At 56.5% G+C, this 16,590-nt stretch overlaps 1 protein-coding gene across 1 annotated transcript in view; it reads right to left on the reverse strand.

Moving 5' to 3' along the window:
• The window catches only part of TEX264 (testis expressed 264, ER-phagy receptor), a 39,529-nt gene extending 25,988 nt beyond the window's left edge, over nucleotides 1-13,541 (reverse strand). Inside the window, exons 1-3 of the mRNA XM_086755936.1 lie at nucleotides 13,420-13,541; nucleotides 10,945-11,237; nucleotides 5,593-5,814 (exon numbers count right to left, since the gene is read on the reverse strand). Coding sequence (XP_086612062.1) covers nucleotides 5,593-5,814; nucleotides 10,945-11,202 — 480 coding nt within the window. The 5' untranslated portion in view covers nucleotides 11,203-11,237; nucleotides 13,420-13,541. The remainder of the gene's footprint in view (nucleotides 1-5,592; nucleotides 5,815-10,944; nucleotides 11,238-13,419) is intronic.
• Between the last annotated feature and the right edge of the window lie 3,049 nt (nucleotides 13,542-16,590).

The following is a 16,590-nucleotide window of genomic DNA, read 5'->3' on the forward strand; positions in this document are numbered from 1 at the left end:
TAGCCAGGCAGCCAAGGCATCACCTCTCTCCCCAGCACCCCAAATCTCTCTTAAGGCATCCATTACTGGATCCCCACAGTCACCTTGAGGCATGGGTAGAGAGAAGGAGGAAGATAGAGAGCTCCATCTCCCAGAAAGCCACAGGCATATTCTGCAGGGTGACCCACTAATGCAAGGAGGGAGCACATCATCTTGATGAGTCCTTCCAGGCCTACATTGAGACACTGAAGGCAGTAAAGTCCCAGGTTGGTGGTGGTAAGTTCTGGATAAAAGTATCCTGCTCCTCACCCTCCCTGAGGAGATAGATATGCAACTTTGAGCAGCCTTGGCTCAGTAAGGGCTCCACCTCAGGCAGCGGTCTTCAACCCGTGGTCCCCAGAGCTCGCAGGAGACCAAAGGAGTTCATGAGGACAAGAAAAGCTATCGTTGAGGAACAGCTCCAGCAGAGAGGGCTGGGCATCTGTAGTACTTCCTAGACCCCAGAGGAAAACCTCGGGTGGGAACTGATCAGCTGGAGCTGCTGCTGCGATCACGTCACATGCAGACTGCAGCCCGGACCGCTTGCATGCGACAAGCTGCTATTTAAAAAGGCTTCACTCACAGAGCCTGAATTAAATAAGCTAAATCAGCCAGGAGAAAGAATTCAAGTGGAAAAACATCCCAATAATTGAGCCCTCTTTGCAAATGTTTTACCAGTTGCCAACCCTCAACCCCAGCCCCCTGACACAGCCAAGCTAAAAGATCGTTCTGTGGTTTTGCCTTTAAAACACAAACCATGTAGGATAGGAACACAGCTCCACAGACCTTCATTTATAACAACGGGGAGAAAAGCAATGTCAACAGATGTGAGGAAAGCCAGCAGCCATGGTGGTGTGGTCAGGGGAGCAGGAGGGGAAAGACGAGGTGCAGCCATACTCACAAGGGTGCAGGGCACCGAGGCTCAGCTGCCGTAAAGGACCACACGTAGGTTCCCAGTCCCCTACAGACAGAAAGTCATTCATGTTAAGAAGCCGTTTGGAGTGCTGGGTAGGGGAGGAAAGTCTGAAGAATGGCACAGATCCTGGACACATCAGCTGGGGGAAACCTCAGTGGCACGACCAAGAAGGGAGGAGCGCTCAGCAAGTATTTCTGCGATGGATTTAGGACAAAGTCAGCCAGCACGGGCAGAGGATGCAGGTGAGATGTTTGTTTTTCCATGGGAAGATGTAACACACGCTCACAAGTCCAGATAACACACATTTAAAACACACTGAAGTCGCTGCTGACAAGATGTCCACACGTCAAAGGGTGATCTGCGGCCAGCTGGAGATGCTAGAATGTCCCAGGAGAGACAGCAGCTTGTACCTGCAATATTCAAACAGGTGAAGAGCTGACTTGGGCAAGCGCAGGCTGGTCAGGCAAAGACTGAGCCCAGGCAAAACAAATGGATGGCTGCAACCAGACCAGATCACCAGGAAGCGAAGGAGACCGGTATAACCAATGCCAATCCACACAGGTTTACAACTGTCAGATCCTGTTGGCAAACAGGATTTATTTTTGTGGGCACTGTGGGCTTGACTGATAAATGAACCAGCACCCATGCCATCCATTCGTACTCAGAGAAGATGTAGGACTTGGTATCGTTTCCCATTTTTAATCAAGAAACTACAACTCCATCAAAGGACCGCGGCACATGTTTGAAGTCACTGTCAGCTGGCTCAGAACAAACCCATGACTGGGGGATCCGCAGGACAAGATTTCCACTAGAGATTTGTCGAGGGGTTGGGAGATCCAAGCCCGCCCACCTGGCAGTGCCTGCTGGATGCCAGCATGGATGCTGAGACATTCAGGCACACGCAAGCCCACAGTGGAAAGCTCTTCACACCCAAGTCAGAATAAACGCTCTTTGAAATGACAAGAAGTTACAGGGAAATGACCCACTCCCAGAGCTGCCAGAAAGGATCCCCACCAGGGAAGAGCTTTGCAGAAGCTCCTTTGCACCCAGGAGTTGGGACTGCCAGGTCTGACTGGCAGCTGTGCCGTGGGGCAGGAGCATACACCCCAGGAAAGCAGGGCATACCTGTCTGGCAACAGGGAGAGGCATCGGTAGGAGCCATTGGGGAAGAAATGCTTTCGAGGGACACTGAAAGTGTCTTCCAGTACCTCAAGGGGGCCTATAAGAAAGATGGGGATAGGCTGTTTAGTAGGGCCTGTTGCAATAGGACGAGAGGTAATGGTTTTAAAATAGCGGGGAGTAGATTTAGATCGGAAATTAGGAAAAAAATTTTTACGATGCGAGTTATAGAACACTGGCACAGGTTGCCCAGAAAGGTGGTGGAAGCTCCATCCCCGGAAATGTTCAAGGCCAGGCTGGATGAGGCTCTGAGCAACCTGACCTAGTCAGGGATGTCCCTGCTCCTTGCAGGGGGGTTGGACTAGATGACCTTTGAAGGTCCCTTCCAACCCAAACCATTCTATGATTCTATGAATAACCCCAGCCTATGCCTTAAATAACTCACGCTCAGAGCAACGAGCCAGCAAGCTCTCCTGGGCTCCTCCAAAGGCAACTCTAGCCAGCAAGCTGCTGCTGCTGCCAGCCTGCCACCCCAGGGGAAGGATGTCCTCTTACCTTCGGGGGAAAACTGCAGCCATTTCCCCACAGTTTCCAAAAGCTGTGGCTGCACCCAAAGAGTCATGGAAATGCCAGCTCCTGAGCCCCAGGAGAGCCAGGGGGGTGAGGAGGCATGCTGCAAGGGCAGCCTGACTGCAGCGCGTCCTGCTTTGTGCCAGCCCATCTCCCTTCTGTTCCTAATGAAAGGAGACTGCCATCCTGTTTATTTTTTAAATTATTTTTATCAATTTTATTTTTACTCTTTCCTGTCCCTCCAAAGCAGCAGCAGACTGGGACACACGAAGCCCAGGCTGCTGAAAGCTGGCACCACTGCACCCACACTGCTCGGGAAATCTGAGCCAAAGGCATTCCTAGTAACTTCAGCATCGCACCAGCGAGTCCAGAGGGAGCCACGCTCCCCCTCCACGTCCACCAGCCTTCAGCCTCGGTGGCCCCATGTCCTCAACAATTAACTCAGAGGATGCTGCGGGAGGGGTGCTGGAGGGCCATCCACGGTGGGGCTTCCTCCAGCTCCGCCCCAGACTTCACCACCTCTCGCAGTCCTGCTCCCTCACTCAGTCTCCAAACCCTCAGCTCCGTTGCCCCACACGTCCCCCTCAGTCCCCTCCTCCTCCCATTCCCCTCTCCTAGTTTTCAGCATCTCCAAAGCTTTCCCCACTCTCCCTCCTCACCTTACACCCCTCTCTCTGCTTCCTCCACCTCCTTCTCCATCCCCTGCTCTCCTACATCTTCTTCCTATAACCAGACGGCCATGCCATGCTCCCTCCACTTCAGATAATTCCCTCTCTCCACTAAAGCTGGTGTTTAATCTCTGCTGCCGAGTCCCCTTTCATGCCTCCTGGCTTTTGCCATCCCGCCCCCTTCCTCCCTGCTGCTGCCGGGATGGGAGGGCAGCAGGGGGACCTGCACGCTCGGCAGGCCTGACCCTCCGCTCTCATTAACAGCGCCCTTCTCAGAGCAAGCACAGCATGAAATAAATAAATAAAGCAAATCTCTGTCTCGCTGCTGTCTCAGGTTGCTTAAGGGAGCCGGGCACTGGGGGTGGGATGAAGGATGCTATTTGGAGAAGCTGTCTCCATGGCAACCCCCATTCCCACCATCAAGCAGGCACAGGTCACCTGTTTCCATGAAAGTTTCTCCCCTCCCTCCCCATCTTTCCACCCCGGGAAGTGCCAGTGCAGCCCCAGGGGCACAAGCAGTCCAGCCCGAGGGAGAAGCAGCAGGGATGCAGCAGAGAAGCGACAGGGATGCTGCTGGTGTGGCTGCAAACAGCCTCCAAAGTCCCCCACACCACACTGGAAGAAGCCAGGGCACCCCCATGGTGCAGCGTGCAGGGACCAGCAGCACCCACTCCGCACAGCGGCAGGGCAAGCCCATGGTCTCCCTGCCTGTGTCCCCACAGTCAGTCCAGCGCGAGCAAGGGGGCCGCGCTCTGCTGCAGGAGCTAGGGATGGACACAGGCATGCACTCTGACGCACGTGCTGTTGGGACTGGGGTAGAGATCAAGACACGTCCGCTCCCTCCACATACAGCCCTGGGTGCTGGTTTCTGTATGATTTCAGTTATTTATTTTAATTTGTAATTGGTTGCTCCCATTAAATGCTGCCAGGTGCTCCCAGAACAACCCGTGGTTCCCTTTTTAGCTCTAACAACTCCATCTCTCATGCGACAGATGCGCTCGCTGGGACCTTTCCCCAAGTAAGGCAGCGTCAGCTCCGCGTCGCGGAGCGCTCCCGCAGCCAACCTGATGCTCCTACCCACAGCCCCCTCCCCGCACGCCCACGCGTCCGCTGCAGGGCTGGCAGCAGTGCCCAATACCCTCCGCACCAAAACAAACGGCAGAGCTCCCAGAAGAGATGTAGCGAGGATGGAGCGAGAACAGGGAACTGGTTCTGTTCTCCACCAGCTCTCCAACACCGGGCAGGGGAGCACGAGCAGTGTCAGTCTCGCCCACTGCCGGTGTTAATGCATCTTCTGCTGGTACCAGCAGGCAGCTGCCTCAGGCTGGGCAGACAAGAGGGTCGGCAAAGAGGCCCCAGACGAAGCTCTGAGGTCAGCACGTGGGCAGCCATCCTGCAGCACAGTGCAAGCTGGAGGGCACGGTTGCCCCACAGGGCTGGGAGTTTCGCCAGGAAAAGCAGTTTATAAATAGCGCGTTTCAACACGAACTCGACAGTCAGTTAAGCCAGGGGCTGAGCACTGGCCTCTCCTCAGCATCCTCCCCCTCCAGGAAGGCCGGTCCCTTTCCTCCACCGCCCATCTGGCCAGGAGCATCCTCGCTCTCTAGAAAGCCTGGATCTGGAAGTGTCTGTGTCAGATGTGCTGCTTGGGAACACCCTTGCTGCAGCTGGTCTGGCAGCCAGAGCAAGGCAGCAGCACTGGCTTCAAAAAGACCAGAAGCAGGGGGGATGGCTGCCTGGTCTGCTCAGCAGCAAGGGTAAACACAGTCCACAGCAGCCGTCTGCCCAGACAGGGCCAAGGGCCACAAATTTCAATGTATTGCTTGAAATTAAGTTTTCATAAGCCCACAGGCCAGAAAGTTTCTAGCTTCTTCTTCCGCCCCTGCAGAAGACAGCTGCCCCATCTGTGAGGCTGGCACTTGAAACAGAAGTTCCGTGGCACGATGCGTTACACCAAAGGGGCACATACCTGCCAGATCCTAACAACAAGCAAGACAACTCAGGGGGAAACCAGCTTTTATCTCTGCATTAAGAAGAAAAGCAGCAAGTCATCAGACGAGAACTCGCTTCTCGTAAACACAAAACAGCAGGAAAAAAAAAACCGCGTCTACGGAGCGAATGGGAGGACATCCCTGCTGGGGAACTACCTGCCAGACTGGAAAAAGAGGAGATCTTGATGGTGGTGCCCAAGGGAAGCTATCAAGAGATGACACATCAGAGCAGCCCCATCAGCTGTCAGCAAGAGAAGCCTCTGACAGTCCATGGAACACATGCGACACTCTTCCTGACACACTTTCTTACCTTGATGTAGGTGTCAAGGGCTGGGTGGACACGGTTGACTGCTAGATGGATGGACAATGGCGTAGTGAATGGGAAGGATGCCATGACCACGTGGCTGGGAGCAGGGAAGGAGAAGATCTTGAAGCCATACTTCTGGAACCGCTTGATCTGCTCTTCTGATGGCTTTGCGTCTCCCTCACTCAGGATTCGGCCTATGGCGAAGCGGCACTTCTCTGGAGACACCTGATCCAGAGGGACAGACAGACTGCATCAGAAGAAGAGAGAGGCTTAAGACAGGCCTAAATCTCAAACTGCTGAGCATGGAGACAGGAGACCACCATGAACCAGGGTAAATGCAAACTCTCCACGCTTCTCCCAGCCTAAGCTCACAGCCCAGTGGGGAAGGTACTGCTCCCCTCCGTGGAAGACAGAGGGACTTGCAGCAGAGAAGAACTAAACACCACTGGACTGCTTACCCAAACCTAGCCCGGGTGACAGCCACTGCGGAAAGCTTCACTGCTGACCCGCCCATCAGAGACCCCACTGTTGAGATGTGCTCACCATTGCCCCCACCTGCAGGATGCCCCCTAAGGAGGCTGACTCAGTTTGGTGCAGTTCTAGGGGTGGGGAAACTGAGGCATGCAAGACTTGCACACAGTCACCAAGCTGTTTGCAGCAACATGAAGAGAAACATATCCCCTTCCATCCTGGACCCCAACAACATGCAGAACGTAAGACATGCTCTCTTTCCAGATTTGAGGATGCCTCTCGTTAAGATAGGAGGCTGCAGGGCTCCCAGTCCAGCAAGGGGTGGTGCTCAAGGCTCTTTTCCCAGCACAGTGACAGCCTACAGGACTCCAGCCACCTCCTGACCCAGGTCATGGGTTTCATTTCTGATTTCTAACAAAATCCCACCCATGGCACTAGGCAGGAACATGGCAGGGGGCAGGAGAGCCCAGCAACTCCCCCTCAATACCACCTGAGGGCACAATATGTTTTTCTCCTGCTGAGATCGGAGCCCAGCTCCCTCCTTTAACTCCAGCCTTTGTCCCTAGCAGAGCTGCTGTCCTTTCTATCCCTAAAGAGATGCTCAAGGAATGAGCTGCCAGGCAGACACAAGGCTCCTTCCCTCAGGGCACACTGGCCTAAAAAAGGAGACCGGGGATACAGGGGGCACCAAGGAAGAGGGCACCATCTGAGTGCTAGTCCTTCCCTGCCACCCGCTCTCAGGCCTGCTGGATAAGGAGACGATGTGGCAGCCAGCACCAGGAGCGGCAGATGCGTGAGTCTAGCCACCTTCTGCCAGCCTCTTCTGGCAAGGGCTGGAGAACCAAAGTCTCCAAACTCCCACCACACAAGGTGGCAAAACTCACTGGGACTTGCCAGGATGCCCAGCAGCAAGACAGATGGACATAACCTGCAGGCGTTAGCATCACAAAGCTCTCATGGAGATGACGAGAGGTAGAGAGGGAGTGCACCCAAGACCAGTGTGTTACCACTTCTCATCTCCACGTTCATCCCAAGGGGTTCTCCACTCTGCGCTCCCCAACTCCATCCCTAACTTCACCAGTGCTAAAGTTCAGCACCATCTCCTCCTGCAGCGTAACTACCCCACACCGCACTCCGTGCCCTCCCTTTCCCTTAAATACCATTTAATGTTGCACCACAGGACCATCCCGGAGGGGAAACACGAGCAGATGTAAATAGGAAGGAAGAAAACAGACTGTCAGGAGCAGCAGCAGCCACCAGCCTGGGGACCGGTGTGCTGACGGCTCACTCTTGCCCTCCTGCGCTGCGAGAGGGAGCTGCAGGCAGGGCTGTGCCGAGCATCCCTGCTTTGGGGCAGGGAAGAAGCGGGTCCACCCCAAAGACAGCAAGAGGCAGCAGTAAAAGGCATCCAGGGGGAAACGCCCAGATGAAGCAAGGTGATAAGGGAAATCGAGACAAGTTCCTCTAAACACGCAATCTCCATTTACGATACGAGCAAACAGTTCATCCCCAGCCAAAGAGCAACTGACCGGAGGATTCGAGCTGCCAGAGCGGGCAGCACCACTCAGGACAGGCACGTTTGCTTCCTCCCTTCTCCTTTAACTTTATCTTTCATAGCGTGCAGCCCTGCAGACGCTTTCTCAAGGGCAGCAGCTACGCCTTGCCTCCTCCCCTGCCTGGCAAAGCCCATCCCAAGAGGAAGAAGGAAATACTCCAGTTAAAACCAGCCTTTCCCTAACTAATTTGTCTTTCTGGGGTGGGCAGGTGCTGATCAAAGCCTCTGCTCCCCAGGCCCCTTGACACAGACGTTCTGGAAACTGTTATTAATATGTTTGTTATTAATATGTTATTAGTTAACATATTTGGCAGCTTTGCCGACAGGAGCAAAACCCATTCCTGCATTCATTCAGAGAGCATTTTGGCCTCATTCATCCAACGCTTGGGCACAGGCTGGTCACTGAGCACTCGAACATGTGGACCGCAGGCAAACAGCTCTAGCACGTGCCTACAGCTAAACGTGAGCAGAAGCGCTTGGCTGAAGATGAGTACAAACCCACCCGCCACATCCAGACCTTGCTGAGGAGTTATTTTTGTTCCTGCCAGAGGTGGGAGAAAGAGAGAGAAGTCCTCTGGGCTGCTAAATATTAAATAAAAAGGAAAAAGGAAAAAAAGTGCAAATTAATATTAATCTGGTCCATTAAAACACATAAAACATTGCTGGCAGGGGTACGGCAGCACTCAAGGAGCATCCTTGTGTGAACGTCGGAGAGCCAGGAGCCAGCACGGAGCCCTGGGGATGCCAGTGGTGGTGGCCACTCCGAGGCCTGGTGTGACCCTGAGGCAGCCCACATGCTCCAGGCCGTGGGGCTTCCCCTGGCCCCACTCCCAGACGAGAGCCAGCACACAGCTGCTGCTCTCCAACTCTGGCATACTCGTCCTCTCTCCTAGCAAGAGCCTCCTTTGGCCATGAGTTCGGCAGCACAGCAAATGCCACAATGGCACCTCACAGCTCTCGGGGGAGTCGCTTGGCTGGGGGCTGCAGCTCTTGTGCCTGGAGTGCTGGCTCAGGCGCTGAGCACCCCGATGTCCCATGGGGTGTCCCTGTGTGCTTGTGCCCGCTGTAGCTGTGATGGCATGGGAAAAGGAGACTGTGTGTGCTGCAGGCTCCTTGTTCCAGGAGGGGCACCTCACCAGTGGGGTGAGATTCGTCTCCCAGGCTGCCTTTTCCCCAGGAGGATGCTGTCCAGAAGAGATGACCTTCTCCTCTTCCTCCTCGTTCTCAGTGCCCTCCTGACCTTGGCAAAGCACCCTCTGGCAGAGGCTGGTCTGCCCGGAACTGGCCACCCACCACGGATGTTGACTTGTCACCAAAAATAGACCTTTCGTCATCAGGCAGCAGAATGTCCTTGCTGCCCACCGTGTCCTGTGGCGTCCCTGGCTGGGCACTGGCAGGCTCTGACCAGACAGCCCCCTCGAGCCCGGCTCTTGGCTGCCAGCTCCTGGGGGATTTGGTGCCCCCAGCTGAGGCAGGAAGGGGCTGATGAGGAGGCAGCTTCATCCTGCGCAGACACCCCAACTTTCCAGGATCATGTAGGAGCCACTCCTTCCCAGCCTTGCCTGGTGCTGCCAGGGAAAGCACTTCCCATGCTAGCCGTGCAGGAGTCACCACAAATATCCTTACGAGTATCTGCAGGCCACAGCAGTACAAGGTTTCACTAGCTAGCCCACGCTTCGGCAAACAGAGAAGCAAGGCATGGTACCCAGGCAGAAAAGGTCTGCAGGGCAGCCACAGGCACATGCACGCCACATCCCTGGAGCAGGACAGCACCAAGCACAGATGCTGAGCCCTTCCAACAGCACCAACTGGCCTGTTGCCACCCTAGAGGTGCTGGGAGGAGCAGCAGCAGCACCGGGGTTCTCAACTCCAGAAGAGGTTCTCGACACAAGGACAAGCACACAAATTAGCATCAGGGAAACTGGCCACTCTGACCAGGTGGGCCAGCACGCCAGGCACTCCCCACGGCTCCCATCCCTCACCCACTCCAAACACCACACTTCTTGAGACAAAAGCATTCAAGTGCATCCAATCAAGCCCTGCCTAATTGCAGCAGGGGATGTCCTCCTCACCACTCTCCTTCCCAGGCCAGGAAGAGGCACTGTAGCATCTCTTCTCTGCCTCCCATAAACCAGAAGCAAAAACTGGAAGGTAAAGTCAGCTCTTCATAGGATACAAAGACACAAGGTGGTTGAGCACACTGGGCTCCACTGAGCATAACCAGCTGTGTTTTCTCATCTCCGGTATCTTCCTGCCACAGTGCTCCAAGGAGCCACTCCCCACTACGTTCTCATGGACAAGTTCCCTCTAAGCAGGTCCAAACCCTGGGAACACCATCTTGCAAGAAACAAAACAGGGGCATGTCCTCCACGGCCCATGAGGGCTCCTAAAGCAGGGCCAGTCAGCCCTACAGCAGAAGTACTGGGTGAGAGCTATCAGCCCAAGTGTTGCGCCCCGTGCCAGCCCCCAGCACGTGTGCCCAAGCACACATGCATGGCTGCCAGCCGCTCTGCCATCCCTCCCCCCCACGGCATTCCTCCACGGTCACACTAGCTACTGCAGAATTACTGGGGAGCCAGGCTGTCTGCCACGGACAAATGCCCACATGCTGTTATCTGGAGACCACAGTGCCACTGAGCATCAGCAGCCAGGCTCCTCACTCCACAGCACATTGTGATGCACTTTTGTCCTGGACTGTACCCGTCAGAGTACTCAGCTCTGGCTGGCAGCCATCAGGCAGCACACTTTCTGCTCACCTCTCAGCCTGAAGAGCATCATGGAGTAACTGTTTCATCAGACAGGAGCCCTCAGCAGGCACCATCTGAGGTTTCAGTAAGAACTCTCAGGGGATGCAAGGACTACAGGGAAGCTCAGAAATACATGTGAGCACTAGAAACAAGAGGAGGAGTATCAAGCTGAAGAAACCATCTGCTTTCAATCACAGAGCTGCAAGACCAGAAGAAGCCTCTGCTGCACTTCCTGCAGACAGAGGATTTGCCAAGAAATGCCTCACCTTGGGGTCATGGACATTGGTCTCCGCTCCATAACCAGATCCGTTATCCCGCTGATCACTTGTTCAGCAGGAGCTATCAGACGACAGAAAGCTTTGCTCGCCCAGTGCCTTCCAGATAGGGTTATCCAAGAAACCATCTGCTTTCAGGTGCCTTGCCCTCAGAGCATCCTCTGTAGATCTAGGAAACCTTGTGAACCCCAGTGCTCATCTACGGAAGATGAGTTGCAAGTGCCTGAGATAGAGTTAGGAAGCATCCTGAACCAGGAACCCAGGTGCTCTCCACGAGAGCTTGCTGGCCCCACTGAGCACGCCTTACCGTGTGAGGGTTGTCGTAGTAAACGCCGATGGAGTAGAGCTTTGAAGAGATGCTACAGCCGTCTGTGAAGAGCTGCCCGGATTCGCCATACGGGCCCACCCTGAACTTGTAGGCTAGCGTGATGTTGCCGACAGGCGGAGAGCCAGCACTCACAACCACCTCTGTGAAGAGCCCCGAGTAGACAACAAAGCCGAAGATGGTCAGCAGCAGCAGCGTCACCAGCGCCGCGATCAGCCCGAGGAGCACCCAGTCGGACATGATGGACGCTTGGTTGCTCCACACTTCCTGATGCACTAGCAGCAAAAGGAAAGAAGAAAAAGGAGGGGAGTTAAGCTAGGACTCAGACAAGCACTCGCTCTCTAGAGCTATTTATTTGCAGCAAAACACACGCACTTCCAATTCCTCTTACTTGTGAAGCTTAAAGACAGTGGAACCCCCCCCGAAACCTCCTGTATATTAGTCCCATGTTGCATCAGCCTGTTCCAATTGGTCACCAGGTACAAATTATACTGCTTCAGCGCCTCTTGGGGATGAGGTGGTTATGGAGGGAGGGTGGAGAGGCCTTGTCTCCATCTTCCCAGAACCAGCCACACCACTCATATCCAGCCTTGCTCTGAGACTGAAAACCTGGGAGCCCGCGTCACCCAACAGATCAACAGACACACAGCACTGGGCTAAGGATCAGGGGATCATAATCAAATAATTTATCATTTATAGATACCAGCCCCAACATTGCGACCAGGGGAGCCCCTTTGTCCAAAAGCCTAGAAGCCCAGGCCTTTAACAACCTAAATGAGGACCACACCGGTTCAGAGCCGAGCCCTGCACCTGGATCCAGCACTGGAGAAAGCTGAGAGAAAGCATCCCCAACACACTCAGGTGCAATGAATTACCGCTATTCTTTTTAGACAGCTTTTTTTTTTAAAAAACCTAAAAGAGGTTTTATAACCTCAGACAAGGCTTCCTGTTTTGTTTGCTGTCTTTTCTCTCCGCACTGACTGCGGGACACAGCAGCCTGGCAAACGCCTCCTGCTCCTTTTCACCCACCAAGCGCAACCGCTCTGGGGAGTTGCAACCCCACCCAGCACAGGCGAGTTGTTTGTGTTTTATTGTCCCTTGAAACACAGCTCTGGCCACAAGGACTGGTTGCGATGCTCCCCTGGGACCTTCATGGGAGCTAGGTTTGAAAGCGAACGTGAAAGTAAACAATTCTCTTTTACCTCTGTGTTATAAACACACCTTGTCCAAAAAAAAAAAAAAAAAAAAGTCGTTCACGGCAACCGCTGTTTGCTCAGCTTTACACCGAGAGAAAAGCCACATCCTGGTAGGAACCACATGCAGCTCGGCTCTGCTTGACCCCAGCAAGCAGGGTACAACAAAACCAAGCCCTGCAGAGCCAGCACCACTCTCGGCACTGCGGCAGCACCAGGTCGGGGACCAGATCGCACCGCAGCCCTGAAAAAAACAGTTCACGACATCTGACCCACAGGGGTGTGGGATCCACCGCGCTGCAGCAGGGAAAAATAAGTATCATTGCTTCCTTTCAAACTCAGGAGGCCAAAAGCAAAACAGAGTCACGGCAGAGCACCCAAAAGGCACCGCGTTGCCTCGGACCTGCACCCCAGAGGAGGGGTGTCTTGAGGAGGACCTTCTCCTGCAGGACCCCAAAGGTCGATATTTCTTCCCAAAACTGCAGCCTAACGCACAGGCGCTGAGAAACACAGAAATCGGAAAGGAACGGCGAAGGAGGACGATGTCCTGCATCCAGCCTTGCTGCCCTCTACCACCCCGGGCTCCTGACCCACAGCCGGCGCGGCTCCCGGTGACCCCGGAGCCGAGCGCTCCCGAACCTATCGCTCGGCCGGCGCTACACGTCCATCCCGGTTCCCAGCCGCACCTCGCCTCCCCTCTATAACCAACACAAATTTATTTCTGCAAATGACGGTTTTGGTGATTCTCCGTGAGCTGTCAGTCCAACGCCCAGCCCGCGGGCCCGAGGACAGCCGGCCCCGGAGGAGAAGGGGGTATTTTTGGCTACTCCTCCCGGTTCCGCAGCTCATTCCCTGCCGGCGGCAGGCACGGGCGGTTTCCCACCTGCCCTCCTACGGGCAGCGGGAGCGGAGCTGGCCCGGCCCCGTGCCCGGGCGAGGGGAGGCTTCGACCGGGGCGGCCCCAACGACGGCCTGCCTCCCCGCAGGCAGCTCCCGGCCCCGCCCGGCCGCGGGCAGCGCCCTCCGCGCCGGCACAGCCTGCAGCCCCCGCCACCGCCCCGGCCGTCGGAGCGGGGACGGACCCGCCGAGCCGCCGCCGGGCCCGGCCGGCACCCCCCGGCCCCCAGCAGGCCGCGGCCTGGGAAAGGACCGCAGCGGAGCGGCGTGGAGCAGCGTCGGCCCGCCCGTCCCACAGCCCCTCCGCAGACCCCTCCCGCCCCGGTGACGGCCGGAGGGACCCCCGGCGGCCAACTCCGCTCCTCACCCGGGGCTCGCCGGTGACGGCCGGGCCGGAGCGATCCCGGCACCTCCCTCGCCCCGCCCCGCCCCGCCCCGCCCCACTCGCGCGGGGCCGCCGGGCCCGCCCCGGCTCCGGCAGGCGGCGGCTGCGCGCGGGGAGGGGGGGTGGAACTAGGAAACACGGGGGGAGCGCGCGCGCTCGGCCGCCGGCGGTGGGGCAGGGCCGGCGCGCGGGGCGGGGCGGGGCGGGGCGGGGCGCTGGGCTGTGCCACCGGCGGAGACGGAGGGGGCGGGGCTTCAGGCGGGGACACGAGCGCCTCCAGCGGCTGGCTCTCACCTGCCGGGGCAGAGGAGGCGGGAGCGCCTCGCTGAGGAGAGCGCCCCCTGTCGGATGGGCGGGCGGGCGGTACCAGGGCACAGCCCCGCCGAGCGGGTCCGGCGGGCGCGTCCCTCCCGGGCGGTGCGGCGGGGCCCGGCACAGCTCCCGGCCCACGGCCGGGCCTTCCCACTCACTGCCAGGCCTCCCCGCTGTGCGGCAGCCCCAGCCCTGTGGCCCGCTGCCCAGGAGCCCCTCACTGCATCACGCAGGAGGGCCGCGGGTGCATGGCCTACAGGCGCGGGGCCCAGCCCGCCGCCGCTGTCCCCCGAGCCGAGTTGGTAAGGACGCCTCTCCCCTCGCGGCCAGCTCTCCATCCAAGATACTGCCAGACGGATGTGGATGATAGAACAACGTTGCATCCTCCAGCTTCCCCTGTACGAGGGCTGCAGCGGCTCAGCACACGTCCCAGCTGAACGACCAGGCTGAGAGCCTGCCCCTGAGATTCAGGCTGTGTAACAGCCCCAGCCTCCGGTGCATGGGCTCCTTCCCTCAGGTGCTGGACAAGCAGGTGTCACCATGCTAGAGGAACACGCCAGCCGCATGTCATGGCCCTGACCACAAGGCCTGGCCGGTCAGGGCGGTGGACAAAGCTGCTCTTCAGCGCCGGGGCACTCCGCACCAAACCCAGAGGGGTTTTGAGCAGCTGCTCACAGGTTCTCACAGGCCAGTCTCAGGTCCCGGTTTCTTTTCAAGGAATGGGAGCAAGCACAGTACCTGAGAGGAGCATGCAGTCTTCCCCACCTCCTGCTCCTCCTTCAAGAGAGAGACATGCTACAACTGCCCAGACATAACTCCTGCTGTGGTTTCACATCCGTTTCCCATACATCCCAACCCCCTTCGTGGTGACTGTTTGCAGAGGCAGTTCCAGGCACTGCTTTTCAACGATGTGAAGCCAAAAAGCACATTTAGGAACAGTAGTTTGAAATACTTTAATACTTGCCTTTCTCCAGCAGCTTCCTAGTAAGTATCTCAAGACTTTCTGTAAACTGGAATTAGTTAAACCTCAGAGGCCCTCCGTGTATTTGGCATTACAGCTCTTTTGCAGCTGGAAGAAAATATTTCAGCTTGGTTACGTGTCTCGCCTGGACCCATCCAGTGAATCACTGGCAGGAAGAGGAACAGAACTCAAAAGCCCTGTAACTGCCAGCTCTGGCCATCAGACACTTCTCTTTCCTCCAGCCTTGGAGTTATTTAACTGAGCACACATTTAATACTTAACACATACGTTTTCCCCTTAAAACAGCAAACGCTAACATTTGGGTCTCATTTAACAGCTTCATGCCTTCACTCTGAAACAGTACATTGAGAAGAGGCGAGGCAGAAGGATGTAAAACATGTGGTCCCCAGCGGGCTCCCAGTTGTCCTCACCTGCTCAGCACTGCTCAGCCGCGTCGTGCACCCACCACTGGCCTCTGACGGTGTCAGCCAGCCAGGCCACGGTGTCTGGTTATGGCAGACACTAGGTCTCAGCAGACTTGTTTGGGTTGTGCTGGGCCCCACGTGTCTCTGATGGGCACGCAGATCAGCCCACTCTCATTTAAATTCTCTCTTAGTGGCAGACAGACACGGAGGTTGTTGTGAGCAGGAGAAGATGTGGGCAAGCTGGCCTTGCACAGTCCCACCTGTCAGGCTCCAGGCAACATTTCCCTATCCATCTTAGTGGCTGTATGGTGGGACTCCAGCTTCATCCCAGCAGTAGCACTCAGCGATGATGCTCAACAGGGCAGTCACCGCACTCCCAATGCTCCACATCATCTCAGTGAGGCACCTGGTACCCGTGCCAGGGCGCTCAGCTCAGCTTGTGGCCCAGACCCTGGCTTCTCAGCTCTGCTCTCACCTGCGGGACCCTCCATCTCCTGCTCCCATGACCCAGCAAGATGTGCAGTTGTCCTTCCTCTCTCAATTGCCCTGGCGACCTTTGTCTGCTGGAGAAGGTGAGCTGAGCTTCGTGAAGTTCACTTTGGATGCATGGTAAGCAAATAGATGTGGTAAGGCCCCTTATCACCTTGGGAACATGGCAAAATGCAAACAACTGACTAACTCAGCGTGGAAATACCCTCCCTAGAGGGGCAGGGAAGAGGCCAGAACAGAGCACGCAGCTCTGGGGAGTTTCCATCAGCACCGACACAGATGGGCTCCGCTCCAAAGTCCTTCCTGGCTGCCCGTAACGTGGCAACTCCGCATTACTGCTGATGAACCGCCACCAGCGCTCGGTCCCTTACAAACAAGGGGAGGCTGGCAGTTGTGGGAATAACTGGAAGGAAGGCAGCATAGGCACATGGAAGATGCTCACCTGGTGGGCAGGAGGCTGCCTGCAGAGGCAGAGCTGGAGGCCAGGGGCTGTTTCTCAAAGAGGCCCAAAGCCACGTTCCTCAGAGCAAGATGCCTGACCAAATGATGTGGTGGTCCCGCACACCCATGTATCATGAGGTGCAGTTTGGCCCAGCCTGCCCCACGAGGCGTGCCCCAGATCCAGCCATCCCGCTGTCTGAGCATCTCCTCCCACCAACCTGGCACCCGCTCGTAAACCCTCCCTGTTTGTATTGCCGTGCAATCCACTCTACATGAGGAACTGGAGAAATCCTCTCCAGAGGAAAGACACTGCGGAGGGCAGGGCTGCGCTGGCGGAGCTCAGCAGGGCAGGGGGCAGGACCAGGCTGTGTGGCCAGGGTGAGGGCACAAAGGGTTATTTGGGTGCTGCTCAGTTCGGTGAGCCAACACCAGGGTGTGGCTCAGTGTTTGTCGAAGCCAGGAAGGTTTCGGCCACTGGCCTCCTGAAGCACAAGGTCAGTGTCACTGGCTGGGTCAGTGTGCCGG

The sequence above is a fragment of the Chlamydotis macqueenii genome, chromosome 10, assembly GCF_036417535.1.
Source record: "Chlamydotis macqueenii isolate bChlMac1 chromosome 10, bChlMac1.mat, whole genome shotgun sequence".
Taxonomy (NCBI): Eukaryota; Metazoa; Chordata; class Aves; order Otidiformes; family Otididae; genus Chlamydotis; species Chlamydotis macqueenii.